This window comes from Helianthus annuus, chromosome 5 (genome assembly GCF_002127325.2).
Source record: "Helianthus annuus cultivar XRQ/B chromosome 5, HanXRQr2.0-SUNRISE, whole genome shotgun sequence".
Taxonomy (NCBI): domain Eukaryota; kingdom Viridiplantae; phylum Streptophyta; class Magnoliopsida; order Asterales; family Asteraceae; genus Helianthus; species Helianthus annuus.
In genome coordinates, this window is record NC_035437.2 from 177,910,259 (window position 1) to 177,931,900 (window position 21,642).

A 21,642-nucleotide genomic window follows, 5' to 3' on the forward strand; every position below is an offset into this window, starting at 1 on the left:
AAAGCGGGGCCTACCACAATTTGCATTAATAACTTAATTCATTATCTTTCAATAATCCGACCCTTTAGGATTGTATCCTTGCTGACTCAAACTACTGGGTTGAGGGTAACGTCGCCTTCAAAAGAGGGGCCTACTACAATAACTAAGATAATCTCTTAAACAAGTGTAAAAGTGCGAAAATAATCAAAGGTTATACTAATACACGTGTCGGATCCAAGTGATTCATCTTGTCTATCTGTTTTATTTTATTTTTATTTTTCAGCATTTAGTTAGTTTTTATTTTCTTAGTTTAAAAACATTTTTCTTACTTTTTTATTTGATTAGACGTTGAGGATAAACCGGTATTAAAAGCTCTTGTGTCCTTGGACGACCTCGGTATCTTACCAACACTATACTACGTCCACGATGGGTGCACTTGCCCATATGTGTGTTTAGTGTTAGTGAATATCGTGTTTTTATAAATTTAAAACTTGGCTAAAAGTGTAAAAAGGGTTTAAATATACATCAAAAATATATTACACTACACACGCATCATCTAGCCACCTTGACTACATGCCTAATTTCACTGATTAATCCCCAGATGTAACAGGAGATTAATACTGGTTCAGGTGATGCAAGGGTTGGCACTATTCACCCTTACTAACCACTACAGTCATTCAAAGGTTTAGGAACTTATTTGCTATTTGTTCCTTTTCATTTGGAGGGCAGAATTTCCTTTATACCATGTTTTTAAATTCCTCCCATTCCATATTTTAAACTCTGTCACTTCCCCTGGATTGGAGGATAGTGTTCCACCATTCTAAAGCTGAGTTCTTAAACAGATTGGAGGCAAACATTATCTTATCCTCTTCCGCGAACTTGCTTATTTTTAAGACTGCCTCAGTCTTTTCTATCCAGCGTAAGGCTGCAATGGCCCCTTCATTGCCCAAGAATTCCATTGGTTTACAAGACCAGAATTCTTTATAAGAACAACCATAAGACATGGTTCTTCTTCTTTTGGGAATGGGCACTTGAAGTATGGGTCCATTGTTTACGCTGTGTTCAAGTTCAGTAGGTCGTTTACTGCCATGATTACTTTTATTATTCGCTTCCTTAACCGTTTTAATAATATATGGCATGGCATCTATAATCACTTGTGCCACTATGTGTTGGATGGCATTGTTATCCACTTGGTTTCCATTGTTATTGTTATTTAGGTTATCATTATTCTGGTTTTCCTGGTTCACTTCCTTGTCCATCTGAATTTTAAACATTTACCGCATATTAATATCATAAAATAATATTTAATGCAAACAATCACATAACACGCATATTGATCAAAATCGTCGTACATTGCGACTTACTCTATTTTATATTATGCATCCATATATATTACAATACAACTGAAATTGAGATTACAATACTATTAGGCATCCGTAGCTATTGTCTATATATTTTGTACAAACATACACACATATTATATATTATTATTATTATTATTATTATTATTATTATTATTATTATTATTATTTTTACTGGTATGGGTTCATCCAGAACTCCATATTACGCTCGTCATACTTCCAGACGAGTCGTTCTCCTATTTGCCTTATCCTCTCGCTTCCTTCTAAAATCTCCTCACCAAAGGTTCAGAGTTCTTGCATATTTTCTGCACTCATTGGGGGTGCAGGGGCTAGTACTGGATTTGGGAACTTGGGCATGGGTTCTTGGTAAGGATAACGGTTTTCTAGAATTTCCCTGATGTATTGGTCATTATCATAGTAGGGATCTAGAGGGTCCAAGTCTGGGTAGGCTGCTAGGTTTGGCATGGGTTCCTCCGGTATTGGGTAGTGTTGTTGGAAATCCCTATGGTCGTCAAACCACGGGTCATAGTCTGGTTCTAAGGGATTGGGTGCTGGTACTCTAGGTATCTCTGCCGGGTCAAGGTCATGCATTGGGATTTGGTTTTTTGGGTTGACTTCAATTTCCATTGGCTGTGTGGGAAACAGTGGTAAGGGTTGGGGTGTTATGAGTTGCTCTAAATTAGGGTCTGCAGCTGTAGTTGCTAGAATATGGAAATTTGCTAGACTTCTATTGAGTATATCCTGGGTGTGAGCATCTGTTTCTCTCTTAGCGGCTGCTAAAGCTCACTGTTGTTGTAACTTTTTCATCCTCTTCCTACATTCATGCGCGCCTCTTCTGAACCATTCTCTTTTCTTAGGAGGGAAGGGTTCTTCAGATTGGGCCTTGAACACGAATATCCCATCGTCATTTTCAGTTGAATACCCTGAGAGGGTAGGCTATGAAGAAGTGCCTTCGTCCCTAGGTGAGCCGAACAACTGCGGTAAGCGTCGGAAGGTCCTTGGTCGCTCATACTGTAACTAACAAATAGTCAAATAACACACAACGATAATATACAGATATGCACGTAGTTTCGTACTTAATTTCCTAACATATTAAATAAATTTTGGTGTCAGCAGAACACTTCTGTGGCTGAATCAGTGGCTTAGCTCTGATACCACCTTCTGTCGCAACCCCCGTCCCCTGATTTCCCGGGAGCGGGCGACTGCGACCAGTTTCAGTGGTATCGGTGTTGATCAATTTGGCAGCGGAATTTACATCAGGACCGTAGTTAGCAAATATTTTATCAGAGAAAAATACCACGCTTTTATAATATTAAATACTTGGGAAGAATCCCAAGTTTCAAGTACACACATTTTCATAGGGATAAACCCAATTTTATTTAAATAAAACATCTCTTTATTTTAGGTACCTTTATAGCCACTTTTCCAAGCCTTCAGTGTTGTCCAACTGGATTCTACTTGGCTTTCACATTTTGTTACCTGAAACACGTTTTAAAAAAACATTTTTTCAGTGGGAAATACTGGTGAGTGAATCCCAGTTTAATTAATACATGTAAAACTGTTTTACAGCATTGAGGGCGGTCGCGCAATTACATTTGTTTCCATATACTTTAATTACCACCCACGGTACTGTCAACCCGACTTGTGGTCATGTTACTACTTACAATGTAGTAACAAATTTTGTATACAAAACCCCAACATACCGACGATAATTGTATAATACAAATACTCAATCACTGTGTAATATAATGTAAAACATTTGAGGTTTTATAAAAACAGCTTGCAAAAAGGAGATTACTCACATTGCTGTCTTAGGGTTTTCCTTAAGGATTTCCTGGTGATTATCTTTTAATTACACAAATGCACACGCGTTAGTATAATAACCCAATATTTACATTAGTAATACCCTCCCCGAGACGGCATTCCAACGACTACGTCGGGCAAAACCACGACAGCCGTTACGGAATCCTAGATCAATCGGGCATCGTATCTAATACGTAATCGGGGGTTATGATACTTACAACGAGGCAGAACTTCGTTATTTAGGGGGTATTATGCCCGGGAATTATGTATACTACGTAGAATTTTGAGAGAGAAAAAAGAGAATGAACGATTTGGACCGAAGGCCGATGGCCTTCATTTATAGGCCTGATTTCGGACTTCCTCGAGGCCCGCGAAAGAGAAAGGGAGGGTCGTCGTGGTCCGCGAGCTTGGCAAGGTAGGCCCTAGCTTCGCCTCATCACCGGTGTAGCCTTGACGAGTGGCGGGACACGTGGCGTTCTAGGGTTTTGCCCAGTGGCACTAGGTCGCGCCCCACGAAAGATCAGTTATAGTCTGTCGCGGCCCACGACAGACTTAAATTATTTGTTTTTATTTTATTTTTAATATATAAGGTATTTTAGGCTCGGTCTTCAAATACGTGGTGTATTTTAAGACATATAGGGACATTTTAAATATATTAAGGGTGTCGGAATAAATTTTGGAGGGTTGTTATCACTATTAAAGTTATTGTAGTTTTATTTATGTTTACTTAATGTTTATTAATGTTTGTTTTTAGTTATATATGTAACATCCTAAAAATGAATTTGGTAATTAAAAGTTAATCCGATAAACATTATGATTTAAATAAATAAATCTAATGTTGAATAAAAGGTAAATAAATGTTTTATAAGATAAAGTCATAAAAGACCTGGGTTATCGGGACTTAATTCCAGTCGGGTTGTAACATTCCTGAACTTAGTAAGTTGAATTATCATGTTCATAAACCCTAGACCATAGTCGTATACTTTTGCTAATCACCAATAAGCCTTTCTAATTAATATTTAATCAATTTATTGACATTAGAATCACCAAACTCTCATCATCAATGACGATCCTCGTTATTAAATTAACATTCATACAAAAACCATGATCACTCATACAAATCAATCTATAAGTTTGCACATGACCGAGAACAATCAACAAGAGTTAAAACAAAGACGAATTCACTAACCGAGAGATTGTAAAGTTGTTTGTTAGAGCAGATGAACGATAATGCTTCTAGAGGAAGAGCCCGATCGATGAAGATGACACTTCGAATGAAACCACATCCGTCGTTTTCTTGAGAAGCAACTAGGGTTTGCAATTGTTTTTGAAAGGAATTTTGTGCTTCACTACATGTATACACGCTTGCAAGGGAAAGAGGGAATGGGCTGGGCTCGGTTTGGGCTCGGAAAGATCAGGTCGAGAAGCAAAAGAGGCATAAGGGTATGGGAGTGTACGGTTGGAGTTGTCACACCCCAACCGATGGCGGAAACATCGGAGTGAGACGAAATAGATTGCAAGAGACTTCATAACACTAATTGTGACAATATTTAATTCAACCATTTTCATTTCATAGATAAATTGTCAAAGCATTACAAGAAATTCAAATAACAACATTGTTCAACATAATGTAACAAAATTTATACAACACTTTAAACCTAAACGTCTAAATGAGTATCTAGGCATCTTTGCTAATCCATTTTCGTAGCATCATCAATCCTCAACCTGTAACATGTTTAAAATACAATTCAATGCAAAAGCAAAGGCGAGTATACAAGTTTAAGCATAAGTATAAGTATAAAAGTTTAAAACGAATCCACATGGCAACTTAGTTTATACAAGATCAACCTAACATGGCATGCAATATTTCTAGCCAATCCTCTGTTTACGCAAGAAAGTTTAGTTAATTCGACATGACCACAAGTTTAAGGGGGGCGGTGCGTTACTCCTATAACGCTATACATGTCAAATGGAGGCTCGTGAAAGCTAATGACTAAAACAATCACATAAGTATGGTCCACGTAAGCATCAAGTATAACAACATAGTATTCAAGTATAAGGATTGTTTTCGTGCATTGCATAAAGAATATTAAGTGTAGTTTAATAGTTAAACATCTTACACCCCAAAAGTGGTAAACATAAAAAGGGGGTTGCGAGTATACTCACAAAATTTGCATATGCTTTCCGATTATCCAATGTGACGAAGTTGATGAGGTTAGAAGGTTGAATATGTTCGTGTAGGGATTTAAGAAGTTAAAACACAAGAATATAGGTATTTGAAAGTAATCATCCTTTAACACCAAGTACTTGTTCTTGACACTATGAAACCTCAAGGGTTAATGTTTTCATGAGTAATATACTCATTAGAATCATAACAAGTCTTATGTCTTAGATGATGTTATTCTAATATCTTGACGAATGCACACAAGTCCATCATCAAGGGTTCGAATAGTATATATATGTATAAGTATTATATGTATTATTTAGTCCATTAGTCAAGCATGAGGTAGAAGATAAATCTTCATTTAGGTACCTCTATTGTGTCATAGAATTCATGTAGGAGGTAGGAAGAACAAGCTCCCATTTAGGTACCTCTAAGTGTTCACCACTACACTTGATGTAAGAACATTCAAGGAGGGTCATGAACTATAAATAATACAAGAATATTAAACACTAATCTAAGAGAAATCATCAAGTAATGTGTGGATTTTTAAGTAGGATAACCCAAGTTAATCCTAAATCACACAAACATCAAGTCTTGAACTTGAACATCACTTGTGGGTTAAACCCTTGAACAAAACAGAAAGTTTGTGAGGTTTATACCTCTGATTTTGAATGTCTCAACCTTGTTTTTAAGCCTAACTAACCTTAGATGTGGTTATAAGCATAAGGACATAGGTTTGAGATGAGTTTCCTCAAGTTTATCAAAGATTGAAACACGAACAGAAAAATCAGTCAACTTTGGAGCCCTTTTGGCGACGTTCCAGGCTCTGATTTTCCAGGGAAAACCCATGGAAACGTAGCTAAGGTCAATACAAAGAAGTAGCAAAAATAATCGAGTGAATCAGATAATAATTGAGTGAGTTATGCTCATTTTCGTGAAGATGTGTCAATCTGCTCGAACCCTAATTTGTAGCTACGATTTGGGGGGGGGGGGGTTGAGAGTGTTTTAGTGTTGCAAAAGTGGTAGGGAGGTTGGTTATAAGTGGTATTTATAGGGGGAAGGATTAGGGTTAAGTTGGGTTGGCATTTAATACAAGTAAGTGAGAGTTTAAGCAATAAAAAAAAGAGATAATTCAGCAATATATGGCTGATTTGCAAGGGCTGTTTGGCAGCTTTTATATATTTCTTTTTGTTGTTTAAATGATGTAAAGTGTATAAATAAGATGTATTTTATATTTGGCTAACATGTCCTACAATGTCTAGTGTGTATTGGACATGTATCAAGGCCTAAAGGTATACTAAACATGAATTAAAGTAAGAGTAAAAAAATATGTTATGCATAAGTATGTGTAACAAACCAATATGACAAGTATATACGACATGTGACTTGAGGTGTCAAATAAGCGTAAAGAACATGAATTTGCGTCTTCGAAAATATGACCAAATGTTTGTTTAAGAATCACGAACACGTTGTAGTTGTTTGCGAGTTAATCTTCGTAAGTATGCATTAAGTATAAACAACATGAATTTCATATAAAAGATCATTTTTTTACTACAACCGAAGGGTCTTGGATTTACAATGACTTAAAATGAATTATGATTACAAAGGAGATGGATTTCTGAAAGTAGAAATATACGACAAGTTTTCTAATTAGGGAAAGTGCGGAAAAACAAGGCGTTACAGGAGTGGGGGTGTGCGACCAGGATTAATGTGCAGCCGTTTTTATAACATATAACCACTTAACATTTAACAGCTTAAAAATCATTCACTTATAGATACTATCAAGTATGTTTAAACATAATTATATGCAACGTGAGGTATGAAGAATAACGACATGAGTTAAAGGTTTCAGAATTTAACGATACTAACTTTGAAAGTTTGGGTTGTTACACAACTGGTAACAACATTAACCACGACCATTATATACCGAAGCTTCACTAACTCATCGGTGATGACTTTCACAGACAGTTTTCCTACGAAATTGTTCGTCGGTGAAAGTAAAGTTTTCTTGTAGTCTTATACCTAGGACTCTAGGAGGTCTTCCTCCACTAGCAGGATTTTTTATATTTTAAGTTTCACTACCACCCTTTTATTATATGTGAATTTAACATGTTTTATTTTTTGGGGTCTAATCTTTCTATACTAAATTTTGTTTATTTAACTTAAGAAAACCGGAATATGTGGTTATTTTTAATTTTTTATGTTCCGTTATAAATCTTGTTGACATTCCGATATATATATATATATATATATATATATATATATATATATATATATATATATATATATATATATATATATATATATATATATATATATTGTTGAAAACAAAGTTGTATTCAAATTGAGTATCATTTTATCATAAGCTATATTGAGAACATGTAATGTGATAAATCGACCTGATACTGTTAGAACAAATTCGGTACCAGTTTCAGTATTCGTTTTTATTGTTTTTGGTCGATGTAAACCCCGACTTTATTATTCGGGTTACTTTTTTCATAAGATACACCACTATTAGGTATCATCGAGTGTTGATATTCGCTTTTAGTATATTACATATATAAATAGAAGCATAAAAAATGATATATTTTCAAATAACTTTTTTACTTTATCCTTCTAACTATAAAGTAACAACACTTAACATCATTATGTTATCTTTTCTTTTAGTCACCAGTTGTCTTAATCATATATTTTAAAAGATAAACAAGAGAAATTTATTTTAAAAGTATATACATCATTAAAACAAATAATGGTTTACATGTGAGATATTGCTAAAATTATTTGCAGGTGATCAGTTATCTTTTGTTTTTTAACATAAAACATAATAACAAAACCTCACAATGTATTGTGTTAGAAACCAGTCACTAATTCTTCATGACTTTGTTCACATTAATTTACTCAGGGTACTTATACCGATACCATTTGTGAGTAAGTCAGTTGGCTGATGATAATGATCATCGACAGAAATACTGCTAGTTACACAATTCAATCATTTGCAATCATAAAAAAATATTGGTGTATCGTGTTTGAAGTAATGCTCATTTGATTACATAATGGGAAAATTACCAAAACGGTCAAAGACCAAAATGATTTGCGAAAATGGTCAACTCATGCCCTTTTGGAACGGGGCATCATGCATGGGATGAGTTTTTGGAAATCCCTTCCTTGATACCTAATAAAAAATGGACACGTGGCCATCTCATGAGTCCTTGGAGCAACTCATCATGCACGGGATGAGTCTTTGGCCACCTCATGCGTCCTTCAGATGTCTCCGGCGAACCTCCGTAGTTTCCGGCGAGATTTCAAACTTAAACAACTCCAAAACAACCCAATCTTTCTCAACAATCCCATATCGTCTTAGGCGAACCTTCATAGTTTTCGGAAAACTTAAACAACTCCAGAAAACTCAATCTTTCTTAACAATCCCATATCGTCTCCGGCGAACCTCCATAGTTTCCGGCATTAGCATCAACTCCAAAAAACCAAATCTTCCTCAACAATCCCCCATCAACATCACACCTTGTGTTTTGAAAGTTTCTGGCGAACATCAAAAGTTTGCGATGAATCTGAAAGTTTCCGGGACCCGAGGCGTCTGGGACCTCATGCATCCGGGACCCCACTTGCAAGGAAGGGATTTTCAAAGACCCGTCCCATACATGATGAGTCGCTCCAAAAACTCATGAGATGGCCACGTGTCCATTTTTTATTGGGTATCAAGAAAAGGATTTCCAAAGACCCATCTCATACATAATACCCTATTCCAAGAAAGCATGAGCTTGCAGTTTTCACAAATTATTTTAATCTTTGACCATTTTGGTAATTTTCCTTGATATAAATATGGTTTCCCGTTTGGGTTAAATATATATGAATACTTTTGTGCCGACTTTTTGAAAATTTACCTTGTTTAGCAGGAGCAATAAATCAAAGCAAAAGTTCCACGTAATCATGATTGTTTCACATTATGTGAACTACAGACATATATAAATATTATAAAACTAGAAGATCAAGGAAACAATCATGAATAAAACCAAGTGACTAAACCAATTATCATTTCATTTGTGTACAATTACAACAAACTGGGTCCGGGATAATCTTCAAAAGTATGGTTATTTTTCAAGCATATGCACTACGTAAACATGTCTATCTTTTTTTTTTATATATATGTATTTATGTGTATGTCGATAAAATGCCTACGAATACTCTTTTATCCCTCATCCCTTTAATAAAAGGGCCTCACATATATACGTACATGCACATTATTAAATGCTATTCAAAAGTACTGATTCGTTATATATAATTAATTCTAGACTATCCACAAACCTGGCGTCAGTAAGGTTTTGCCTAGGCTCTTGTAATTGAATGGTTTTCTTGTTAGCATTTGCGTCCTCTTTGACATTTCAAAATTTCTACTGTAATTTATTAATATTATGTTGAAAAGGTGTAATGAATTCATGAATTATATTGTGTATCTATGTTTATATATTTCAGCAGGGGTACTATTGGTAAGTTTGATTCTTAACAGAACAGAAAAACTATAAATGATGTTTAGAACTGGGTGGATAAGTGTTTTGTTTAATCTAACAAGATGAAGACTTGCATGTAGTTGTAATTGGTTAAAATGAGTTATAATAACCAATATACATTTTTGAGAAATTGGAGAAAACATTATTTGAAGTAGTTAGAATGATATAACCGTTTACGAAATGACAAAAAAATGGAAAATTGAAAAATGAGAAAGTGAAACTTAATTAGCTAAAGTGATTTTAACCAATTTAAAGGTCAAATGAGCTTATTAGAATTCTAAGTAGTCAAAATACATATTAATAATGTATGAAACGTTGATTGGAGAATTCAGTCTAAATTTATAGTTTTGCTGAAAATAGGTATAGATGTGTTAACAGGTTGAAAACCCAGTGAATCGGTCAAGTGGACCTATTAAATGTAAATATGACACTAAGCTAATTAAGTAGTTGAAAGAGAAATAATCTCAATAATCTCTACAAACTTTTTTTTAACCGCAAATCACTTTATATATAAATATAAAGAGTCAGCAAGGGACTGAAAATACAAAACGAAAACCCCAAAACAAAGACGAACACTTAAATAGAATCTGCTACATCAACACTTAAATAATCTCTACAAACTAGTAATTCGACCCTTATCACCACCTATCAAAGAGGTAGAACATTTGGGTTCATGAGTACCATAGAAGTCTAGTTGTTGCATTAATGTTTCTTAATAGCAATATATGACCGCAATATATGACAAGATATATAGCTCGTTTCTAGTGAAAAGATTGGAATGTGATAAAACAAGGGCCAAACTATCTACACACCAAGTGTGTAGATAGTCACCCTTAAAAGGTGTTTTTTGTCCTTATATGCACATCTTGCAGTGTCGAACTTTGGCCAAAATGGGGCGTTTTGGTCCGGTTAACCAGACAAAGACTGACTGGTGTCTGACGGGTCTGTTGACCGGACCAAAACGCCAAGCTTTGGCCGCGTTTTGGTCCTGTCAACCAGACCGGGTGCCAGTCTTTTGTTTGGTTGATAGGACCAAAACGCGGCCAAAGCTCGGCGTTTTGGTCCGGTCAACAGACCCGTCAGACACCCGTCAGTCTTTGTCTGGTTAACCGGACCAAAACGCCGCGTTTTGGCCACAGTTCGATACTACAGGGTGTGCATATAAGAACAAAAAAGACCTTTTTTGGTGTGTAAATAGGCAAAATGGTGTGTAGATAGGTACACCCTAAAACAAATACTTTGATATCCTCAGGGTACGAAAGGTTATGAATTATATTTTACCACTTTATCAAAACAAATTTGGTTAGACTTGAAGATGAAATGAATGTAACACAACATGATCATAGATCTTGTAGCCAGAGGTGGTGATGAGGGTGTGCGGGGAGAACCACCGCACATGGCCCATGACTTCGAGGGGCACGTGTTTAAAAAAAATCTGATATACATATGTTAATTTTTTTTAAATAGCATACCCATACCAACTCCAAGATAAGTCTATTTACAAAACAATTTTTATGGTTTAGAAGTTATCCATTAGGATTAGGTTTAGAGAGTCTAATACCCATTTGATTTAAAAAAAAATTAATAATAAAACATTTCTGAAGGACACATTTTTTTCAATCTTAGACAGGGTAAATGAATTCTCAGATTATGTTCAAAATATGAGGCCCTAAAAGTCTAATTAAGATATACTATATTTCTTAGCAAAAAGAAGCATATCAAAAGATCAAGCGAAAAATTCGCATGTTTACAAAAGTTTTGAGCACCTTCACACAACATCCACACTCGTCGCTTAAAAGAATATAAATTAAAATTGAGGAGTATTATACACATTGCATTCTAATATTTCTCTTCACTAAGCTTTATCTCATCATATTTTCCTAGTAAAATTTTGATTTAGATAATGCATAAACTAGTCCAAAAGTATAATTGGGAAAAAAATTGCATGGTGGGCTATTTTTCCATTAGCTATGATTTTATCCCGAAGAATTTTCTTAACAAAATATTTAACGAGCAAACATCACCAGGTGTCTCTAAAAGTAATATAGAGTAATATAGTAATTTCTTCTTCTCACATTAGGGGAGTGTTTTGAACAAATTAACTTTTTAACAGCAAACTAAACTGATCCTAAATATTCTTATATATGCACTTTATTATATTTGAATTATTCACCTCTCTAAAATCATCATCATACTCAGTAAATCTCACTAACAGCAAAACTAAGGTAGGGTATGAGCATGGTAAGACGTAGACAGGTTTACCTCTACCTCGTAGGAATAGAGAAACCAGAGCCGGCCCTGAAGGAGGGCGGGGAGGACAACCGAACATGGCCCGTGATTTCGTAGGGCACGTAATTTTTTTTTTAAAAAATCCGATATTATATACGTAAATTTTTTTTAATAGGGTATAACCAAAAAAATATTAACATAGGCCTACTTAAAAAAATCATATTATTTAAACTATTTAGCCCATTAGGTTAATGAGCCCAATACCCAAATATTTTCTAAAAACTAATAAAAAAAAAAGAATTCTGGGCGGCCCTGAATAAAAAAAAAACTAATAAATTTTTTATTTAGTTAAGACCTAAGAGCACGTTTTTTCGAGCTCGAACAGGGTACATGAATTCTCAGGGCCGGCCCTGAGAGAAACTGTTTCTAGTGAGACTCTCGGCTCGATAGTAGTTTTGCATCAAGCCTTGAATATAAGGCCATCCTTAGGTCGTATGTAATGGGGCGCGGTGAAGGCCATAGCGCCGGTATGGAGCCCCCCACACCGCCCCCCCCAGCGCCATGATCACAAAAAAAAAAAACCGGCGTGAAAAAATTCGCGGCGCGAGAAGGTGGGCATTTTCCACTTTGGTCCCTGCATTTTACAATTTGGTCCCTGCATTAAAACACTTTGGTCCCTGCATTTTACACTTTGGTCCCTGCATTTTACACTTTGGTTATGATGAGGTAGGGCTTTATGACTACGGCCTCAAGCCCCATAAAGCCCCGGGGTGACGTGGCATGCCACATGGCGCATAACGCCCCTTTGGGGGCTTTATGACTACACATGGCCTTAGTCATAAAGCTCCTTGTGGGGCGTTATGCGACACGTGTCGTGTCACGTCACACAATGCCTTTATGGGGCGTTATATCACTATAGGCCGTAGTCATAAAGCCTCTACCCATCAATACCTAATTATTAATTTTCGTTTTTATTAATTAATTATAAAAACACTAACTAATTTTTGATTGGTCCAAACTTTGAAAACATCCCCCATACCGGCGCCACGCATATCGCGCCACCCCCTTTTTTAATCTCATAAAGCCCTTCGTAGTGGTGTTTGGGGCTTTATAGGGGCTTTATGTGGGCATATACCGTCCCACTACACACACTCTAAGGCACATAATACTCAACAATTGAGACAAATGCCAATTAGTGCATGTACCCCTTGTCTTTCGGCTATAACGTCCCCACATATTGCATGATTAACCATCCCCTCTTTTAACGTTATTCTCACGAAATTAGTAAATCTCATTTGAACATTATGTTTGTATTAATATTAGTGGCTTATAAATAGTGCTAATATGTTGTGACCCTGAAAGTGAGCAGTCTAATTTTTCTTCAATCATATAGTGTTTTTGTTAATAACACAAAACAAAGTGGTGAAAGGATTTTGCATAAGGAGGGATCAGAGACACACTCTCTCTCTCTCTCTCTCTCCCTTATCAACAAGGGGTACTGCTTTCTCTAAATAATCAATTTTCAAACATTCACTTAATACTACTTTATTCCTTCTCAATAACGTCTTGTCATCCCTTCTCACCTATCTCTGGCCAGCTCCTCCGGTGTCTATGAGATAGCGATATAGATATTCCTTGAAACAAATCGCCTTAGTTGTATTTGATTAGCTCGCTAGCTAGGGGTTTTACACCCGATCTCTCTCTCTCTCTCTCTCTCTCTTGTGTAGCTAGGGTTTGTCTTGATGGAAGATTACCTGGGCCAGAACAGCAGCAGCAGTAACACAGGTACAACATCTACAACTTTCCTATACGGGTCGGGTGGAGTTGCTCCAGATACCAGCTGTTTGTATGGGAGAGGAGGCAACGAAAGTGATCCTGGGCATGGGGGCTTTCATCATCCCGATCAGTATCACCATCCCATGGTCAAGATCGAAACTGAGAAATTCCATAACTACCCGCCTTCTATGGTGAACTTTCACAACGAAGATGAAGCGCTCAAAGCTAAGATCATTTCACATCCTCACTATTCTAACCTACTTCAAGCCTACATGGACTGTCAGAAGGTAACCTAGCTAGCTAGCTCTATAATCAAACATATGTGTGTATATATATATATAATTATACATACACACACGTAGGTGGGAGCACCACCGGAAGTTGTGGGGAGGCTGACGGCGGTGCGGCAAGAGTACGAGGCTCGACAACGGGCTAATTTAGGTTGTAGAGAGAACTACAAAGACCCGGAACTCGACCAGTTCATGGTATGGTATTTTAATGATATGTGTTGTAAAAATTAGTATTATATAATTTTGACACGTACAATAATTGGTAGGAAGCATATTATGATATGCTAATCAAGTACAAAGAGGAACTCACAAGACCAATACAAGAAGCTATGGAATTCATGCGCCGGATCGAATCTCAACTTTCCACACTTACCATCTCCTCTTCCTCCTCCTCTTCTCCGGCTGGCCGGATCTTTATCTCTCCCGGTAATTAATGTTTCTCCATAACATTATAACTATATATATGTGTGTGTGTTTCATAGTAGAAAGAATGTTCCAAATGTTTCCGAAGTTTAGGTGCATCCAATCTAATATATATAAATGTGAGGTGAATGTGTTTAGACAAAGTAAGTTTAGGAATTTTTGCTGCTACCTGTCTATGATAAGAAATAAAATTATTTGTCTGGTTCACTATTACATGGTACGAAGAGGTAAGAAACTAGGAGTTTGGTTACTGTCAAATCCAGCTACTTATGGTAGGACTGTCAAGGTTTAGATCATTCATTGGTCCCTTCAGTTGCAGTAGCAGGTTGAAGAAAATTAAACAACCCACATTCTCACTCTCTCATGTGTGTAAGAAAAAGAAACCCTAAACGACCCATATTTGATTCTTATACTTATTTAAATGCATGCTCATTTTCTTACCATTTTCTGTAGCAACATTAATAATTTTTACCGCAATTACAAACATGTTTCTTTAACTATCCATTTTCTTTTTATTCCTTTAGGAGACCATAAACTATCCTTCATATATTTTTCAACAAGAGAGACGTTGAAAACATTTCATCGATCTATAAATTATTTTAGTCTCTTGGATTATATTACCAAGTGTTTAGACTATGGGGTATGGGGCTTGGGTTGGGGCGTGGGTTGGGGGAAAACACCCAAGCCATCACCCCGGGTGGGCTTGGGTTGGGGCGTGGCCCCTTGGGGCTTGGGTTTGAAGCCGGACGTGTGGCAGGCTTGAGATTCGATGTGGCGGCCTCCTATTCGCTGTCCACCGCCATGTCATAGCGGGTTTGAATTTTAAATTCCAACCGTTTGGCCAAGCCAAGCGGTCACCGCAACCCCCAACATCCCCTATAAATGTAACCCCAAACCCCACCGGCTACCCCATTCCAAACCGTCGCTGTCCACCGCTACCCCACCGGCTACCCCAACCATAACCCACTTAATCCCACGAACCCGCTACCCCAACCCGAAGAAGAATTGGCTCTCGTCACAAGCGTCGTTGACGCTATGAAGGGGCAGCAACCTGGCCAAACACGATATTGGCCGAAAGCATTCGCAAGCTACCGACATAACGTCGGACACGACCGGCACAACATCAACGCGTGCCAACATAAATGGCGCGAACTACGGCCCAAGCTCGATCGTTTCAAGGCCTATTATGAAGCCGTTCCGAGCGGCGAGTTAAGCCACGAGGACCGGGTGGCGGTGGCGAACATTGAGTTTCGAGGCAAGGAGCGAAAGGCGTTCGACAAGCTCGCCCTTTTTGAAATTTACCTAACGCTCTAGGTTTTTTTATTTTGTAGATTTTAGGATTTATGTAATTTTTAGGATTATGTAATTTTTAAAAATTTAATAAAATTTTAGGTTTTTTTTATAAATGTTGTGTGAATTTTTTAAATTTTTTGTAATTTTTTTTAATAACCTGCCAACCCAAGTGGTGCACCCACGCCCGCCATACCCCACGGACACATCACTAGGCGGTGGGGGGCTCGAAATCCACGTGTCAACTCATGCCCCTAACCCAAGCCTCACCATACCCACGGTCTTAAAGATAACAGCATTTCCTTTAAGATAAATTAATACCTATATTTTTCTTACTGATTTCAGTACCGTTATGAACTGTGTGTTCAGCTAAATTTTAGTTTAAAAGTTTTTATAATAAACATCTAGTATGGATATATGTATTCATTAAGAAAAGGTTCACTTCGCCTTGTAATTCTCCTTCTCCTTGCCGTCCCTTTAGTCATCAAATTTCTATATAAATTAAGATAAATCATAATTAATAAAAGATTTAATATAAAATATGAAATCTGTCATTTCCAAAGTTGTTCATACTACCTCGAGAGAACGGAAACAGGTTCTGGTGATTTCCACACTGTGTGTGCGTGAGCATTTATTTTATTTTGGGAATATTTTATGGTAGCTTTGAGGGACTTAGAAAACTGTGGTGGACATAGGATGCTGTTCATTTCAGTGCTACCCATGTTCCCTTTATTTTACTTCTATTCATTTTTATTTCTTGATTTTTGTTGTCTTATACTACCAGTCTCTACATCACTTTTCTTTTGATACTTTTTTCATTTAATCACTCTTGCTATATATAAATCATGGACAGTGTATCGAGTATTTATGTGTACACATTTTTTTAATAAATGCCCTAAATTATTGCATTGTAAGATTATTGTGGTGATTTTGGTAGAGGGTAGAAAAGAAGAAGCTATTGCAATGTATGCAATATCCTAACAATAATTTATGTCCACACATTAACATAATTTTACCTGATATTACATTCTTGATTTGGTCCATTTGGATTGTTTAGAAATCTAAACGAGCCGGGTGAGAAATATTTATACTTTTAACAGCAGCAATTTTAGAACAATAATACAACGTTCCTAGCAAGAAGCAAGATTGCACATGCATGTATTATGTACAATACAATTATGCCGAATACTTGTTGATGTGTTCCTACACCATCTAATCTAGTGATAATAATTCTTTTTTTTTTTACCTATGTTATTCCATATCACCCAAACAATTCAAATGAAGGGGATGAAAAGAAGGCCAAATCGGTTCATTGAAATTCCAACCGATGGCCATTGCATATTTTGCACAAGACTAATGCATGATCCAGTGTTTAATAAATATATCCGTCACAAAAAGGGAATTGAATGGCACTTGTTGAATCTTCTTCATTTTGTTCAGGCTGGGTATTCTTCTTATTTGTTAGTTTTCATATATGCCTTTTGTTTCAAATGCGCTTCCCAGAATCATTCGAACCTAACTTCTTCATGATGTTTGATTGTGATTTGCAAAGCAAAAGAAAACCGAAAATAGAACAAGTTTTTATCAAAGTAATTGATTATGTATTTTGAGAAAATGTATAATTGAAGTTATAACCTTTCGCTTCTTATCAATCCACACCCCAGTGGATAGTCACGGATTGAAGTAACCTTTCGCTTTTTGTATCCCATCTTGACCATGTTTGTTTCACCCTTTTCTTTCATCCTTGGTTCTTCATAACCTTCTCTTTCAATTCTTTTATATTATTTTCTTCATGGTATACTCTCTTAGTCATTGTTTTGAAATACTCTCTTAGTCATTGTTTCAAAATATTCAAGAATGTAACACACCTTTCAATGTTTGCATTGTAGCAAGACTTACTTTGTTCATTTTTGAGAAGTATTCCCATACCTTGTTACCCTTGTGTTCTCGAAAGTCCAAGCCTTAAATTTAATTTTCGAATGATCATACTTGGCTGCATTTGTGTAAGGATCAAGATGTGGAGATACTCATTTAGGTAATCCTTTTCTTTTGCAAAGTAGTCTTCCTCTTCATCTTTAGCATATTCATTACTTCCTTCACCCTCTAGTCTTATATTGGAGTCCCTTTCTTAATATAGCAATTGTTCTATACTCAAAACGTTTTTATCTTAGTTTGGAACAAATTTTACCCAAGGTATTGTTCTGTACCTGCCACAAACGAAAATTTATATTACCTACACCGCAAGTAAACAACATATTTGTTTCACCGTTTCTTGTTTCAACACCAAACATGCTTTTGAATGACGAAACAAACTTTAATTCCCAGCTATGTTCCTTCATACATATTAATAACTAGTACTTTACCCGTCCGGTGGACGGAAACTTTAGCATCATAACGTCAACACTCCATCTATCACCCATGTTTACCTACAATTTTCGTCCTTCATCTGGATTTAAAAAAAAAATGATTTGTGAACATGTCATATGGTTACTGAATGTGCTATCCAAGAAGCAAACTTGATCCATCCGAGCGGGCTGCTTTGACACTTCTTCGTCACAAAAGCCATAAATAGCCGATTATCATCATCACTATCTTCTATGGTGTTTCCTAAGGTTGTGTCTCATACCAACAATCCGCTTTCAAATGACCAAAGAAGTTGCAATTATAGCATTGAAAAGTACCTCGTCCCTTCTTTTGCCTGAAATGCTTGACCTTCGGTTAAAGATTTTATCCCTCTGTTAACACTTGACCTTCGGCTGTGAGATCTTTTGACTCCTCGATAGTCTTTACCACATGATCCCACTTGGGCGGTACCACTGACAATAGTTTGATCATTAACTGTTTCACCATACAATCTTTTCTGATTCACATTCTTCATAACCTTGGACAGAAAATTGTCTACTCTTGCACCTTAATTCTCTCATATTCAATGTTTCAAACTCTCGTCTTAAAGTTTGCACCATCTTCACTTTCGAGTCTCTTTAGAAGTATGTTTGCACAAATTCCAAGCTTTACGAGTGGAAATTGTAGCTACAATTATGGAGAGCACATCACCAAGTACCGTTTGCTGAAACAATGACAATGCCCTAACATCCTTTTTCTTGTACGTTCTCTGCTAGATGCGGTCGATCTGTATCAACTGTGTTGTCTCCCATCTTCATCATACCCATAAGTCTTGAGATCTTAACAACAATTTCATATGAACGCTCTAGAATTCATATCCATCTCCCCTGAAGACAGTAGAGGGGTAGATGAAATGGAGCTTGAATTGGAACTGTTAATAGCCATTGAAGAAACGTCCCCCCTTCCCTTCCCTTCTCTTTTTACCTTTAAATCAACCTGGCTTTGATACCACAATGTTGGTTTTGTGAATCAAGCAACAAAGTGGAAAGTAAATATATATTGAAAAATGATTAATTTATTCGATGATTGAAACTCCTTTAGATGGCATACAAGATTGCGAAAGGAAATTAAAAAAAAAAAAAAAGACTGAAAACAAGCGATTAACCATACTCCTCCTTCCTATTGACCGGTAACCACTAACCCGTTATTCAGCTAATAAAGACTAAACTATTCTAGCATGTCATTAATAATGGAAACCTTTATTTGAGTTGTTCCAACAATTCTTATTGTGTTTGAAACTCATTATTGAATGAATTTGATAGATCACAATGTAGATTACTATTAGTTTTACTTGCTTAAGGCTGAAAAAGGTTGCTTCATTATGTTTTGTGCTGGACCTTGCTAACAACTCATCAGAAATTCATGCCCCTTGTCTGTTGGTAACACGTACCAGGATGAACTTCAATAATTGGTTGAATTCCATGCACAAATATATTCTACAATATATGTATGACTTGGTCCTGTATATTATTGTTAGTGAGCGATTGTTGTTTGAGAAAATAGCATATCTCGTGTACGTGAAAAAATGCTTATTTGATTGTGCTTGAACAGATGAAAGCAAATGCGAGGTGATTGGTTCGTCGGACGAAGAACAAGAGAACACCAGTGGTGGAGAAACAGAAGTTGCTGAAATTGACCCACGAGCTGAAGACCGTGAACTAAAGAACCACTTGTTGAGAAAGTATAGCGGTTACTTAAGCAGTCTCAAGCAAGAACTTTCCAAGAAAAAAAAGAAAGGAAAACTTCCCAAAGAAGCCCGACAAAAGCTTTTAAGCTGGTGGGAATTGCACTACAAGTGGCCATATCCTTCGGTACGTCTTCTGTAACCTTCCTTGCCTATATTTATTTATATCGCCATGCATTTTAAGGGTTAATACAACAAGTGGATCTTCCGCTTCCGCTCCTTTAATAAAGTATGATGGTATGCATCTTAGAATTAAGTTTCGAGCCCTTAATTAGATGCACGAGTTGTTGCAAAATGGGGACATAAAATTACAATAGAAAAAAATGTAAAAAACAATGAAACGTAATATATTTTGAACGAGAACATGTTTGTACGTAAGCTATAATTTGCAGTGAATGAATGTAAAAAACAATGATGATACAGGAATCAGAGAAGGTAGCGTTGGCAGAATCAACAGGTTTGGACCAGAAGCAAATAAATAACTGGTTCATCAACCAAAGAAAGAGACATTGGAAGCCTTCGGAGGACATGCAATTTATGGTTATGGACGGGCTTCATCCACAAAATGTTGCTACTGCTCTCTATATGGAAGATCACCACTACATGGGCGATGGTCCTTACAGATTAGGACCTTGAATTGAATGATAACATACAAAAACATGATCATATATACCTATCATCCGTATAATCTGGTTTGGCAATAAAGGTAACGAGTGCTTTTATTAGGCCGCACGTGTGTTGAAATGGATTGGCAAACTTTGGTAATTCTTTGAAAGTGCAATCTCATAATTTGTGCATCCCTTATTATTACCTTCTGTATGATATCATTTAGCAATGACGTTGAGATGTTCTTGTAATACTCATAACACTGTACGTACGTACCTATTATATATTGTGTCATAATCGCACTATGTAGCTTGCACATGTTTATTTGTATCTTTCCTAATAACTGGATGTTGTTTTATATTATATCTTTATATTTATATTGTTTTGTATATAAGGGTTACAAAAGTTGTTTATTGGTTGATATCTAATTTTTAAATTCATTCAAGTGGGTTTTGTACAAAGGTTTAAAAGTTATTTTTGAATTATGAAGCTTGGTCTTTGTTGGAAGAATTCAAGCTGAGTTAATTGCAGGATAAGATATTGACGTCGAAGATTTGTATTTGTGTTGATTGATTTGTGTAGTTATCTAAAACTTTTACATGAAGTTAATAATTTTTTTATAAGTCCCAAGTCAGTGGCGAAGCTTGAGATTTCTGACCGGGAGATTGAAAACGTATATACCTAAAAAAAATTAAAACCGGGGGTCGAAAACGTATATACCTAAAAAATTCTATTTGGGAACTACATACCGGACACTAATGATTTTGAACCCTTGATCTTGGGATATCAATGGTTCTCCTTCTTCCCACACTTCGTACAAATCTCCTCTCTTGTATGGTAACCCTCCTCTTATCTTCTATGCTATCCAGCCTAACTTTCATGGAAGCCGATAAGTATAGCTTGGTCACCGACTTAAGCACCAAGTAAACAGGATTTCGCCAACAATCACCCTAGAATTTTGGTATTGTATACGGTAGGTCTTTCATACCAAAATATGCTTGAACTCTATGGTACTTTATTCAATAGTAAAGGTTGCTCTGTATAGCAGTGAAAGTACAACGGTCATAAGCAGAATATAAGGAAATATACTAGAAACAAATTCAACACAAGA

General features: G+C 36.4%; 1 protein-coding gene across 1 annotated transcript; it reads left to right on the forward strand.

Moving 5' to 3' along the window:
* Positions 1-13,779: 13,779 nt before the first annotated feature.
* On the forward strand, positions 13,780-20,849 carry LOC110942438 (homeotic protein knotted-1). The gene is made up of 5 exons (XM_022184216.2): positions 13,780-14,122; positions 14,198-14,320; positions 14,392-14,551; positions 19,793-20,052; positions 20,349-20,849. The coding sequence occupies exons 1-5, from the start codon at positions 13,802-13,804 to the stop codon at positions 20,559-20,561; spliced, it is 1,077 nt and encodes a 358-aa protein (XP_022039908.1). The 5' UTR covers positions 13,780-13,801; the 3' UTR covers positions 20,562-20,849.
* The last annotated feature ends 793 nt before the right edge of the window (positions 20,850-21,642 follow it).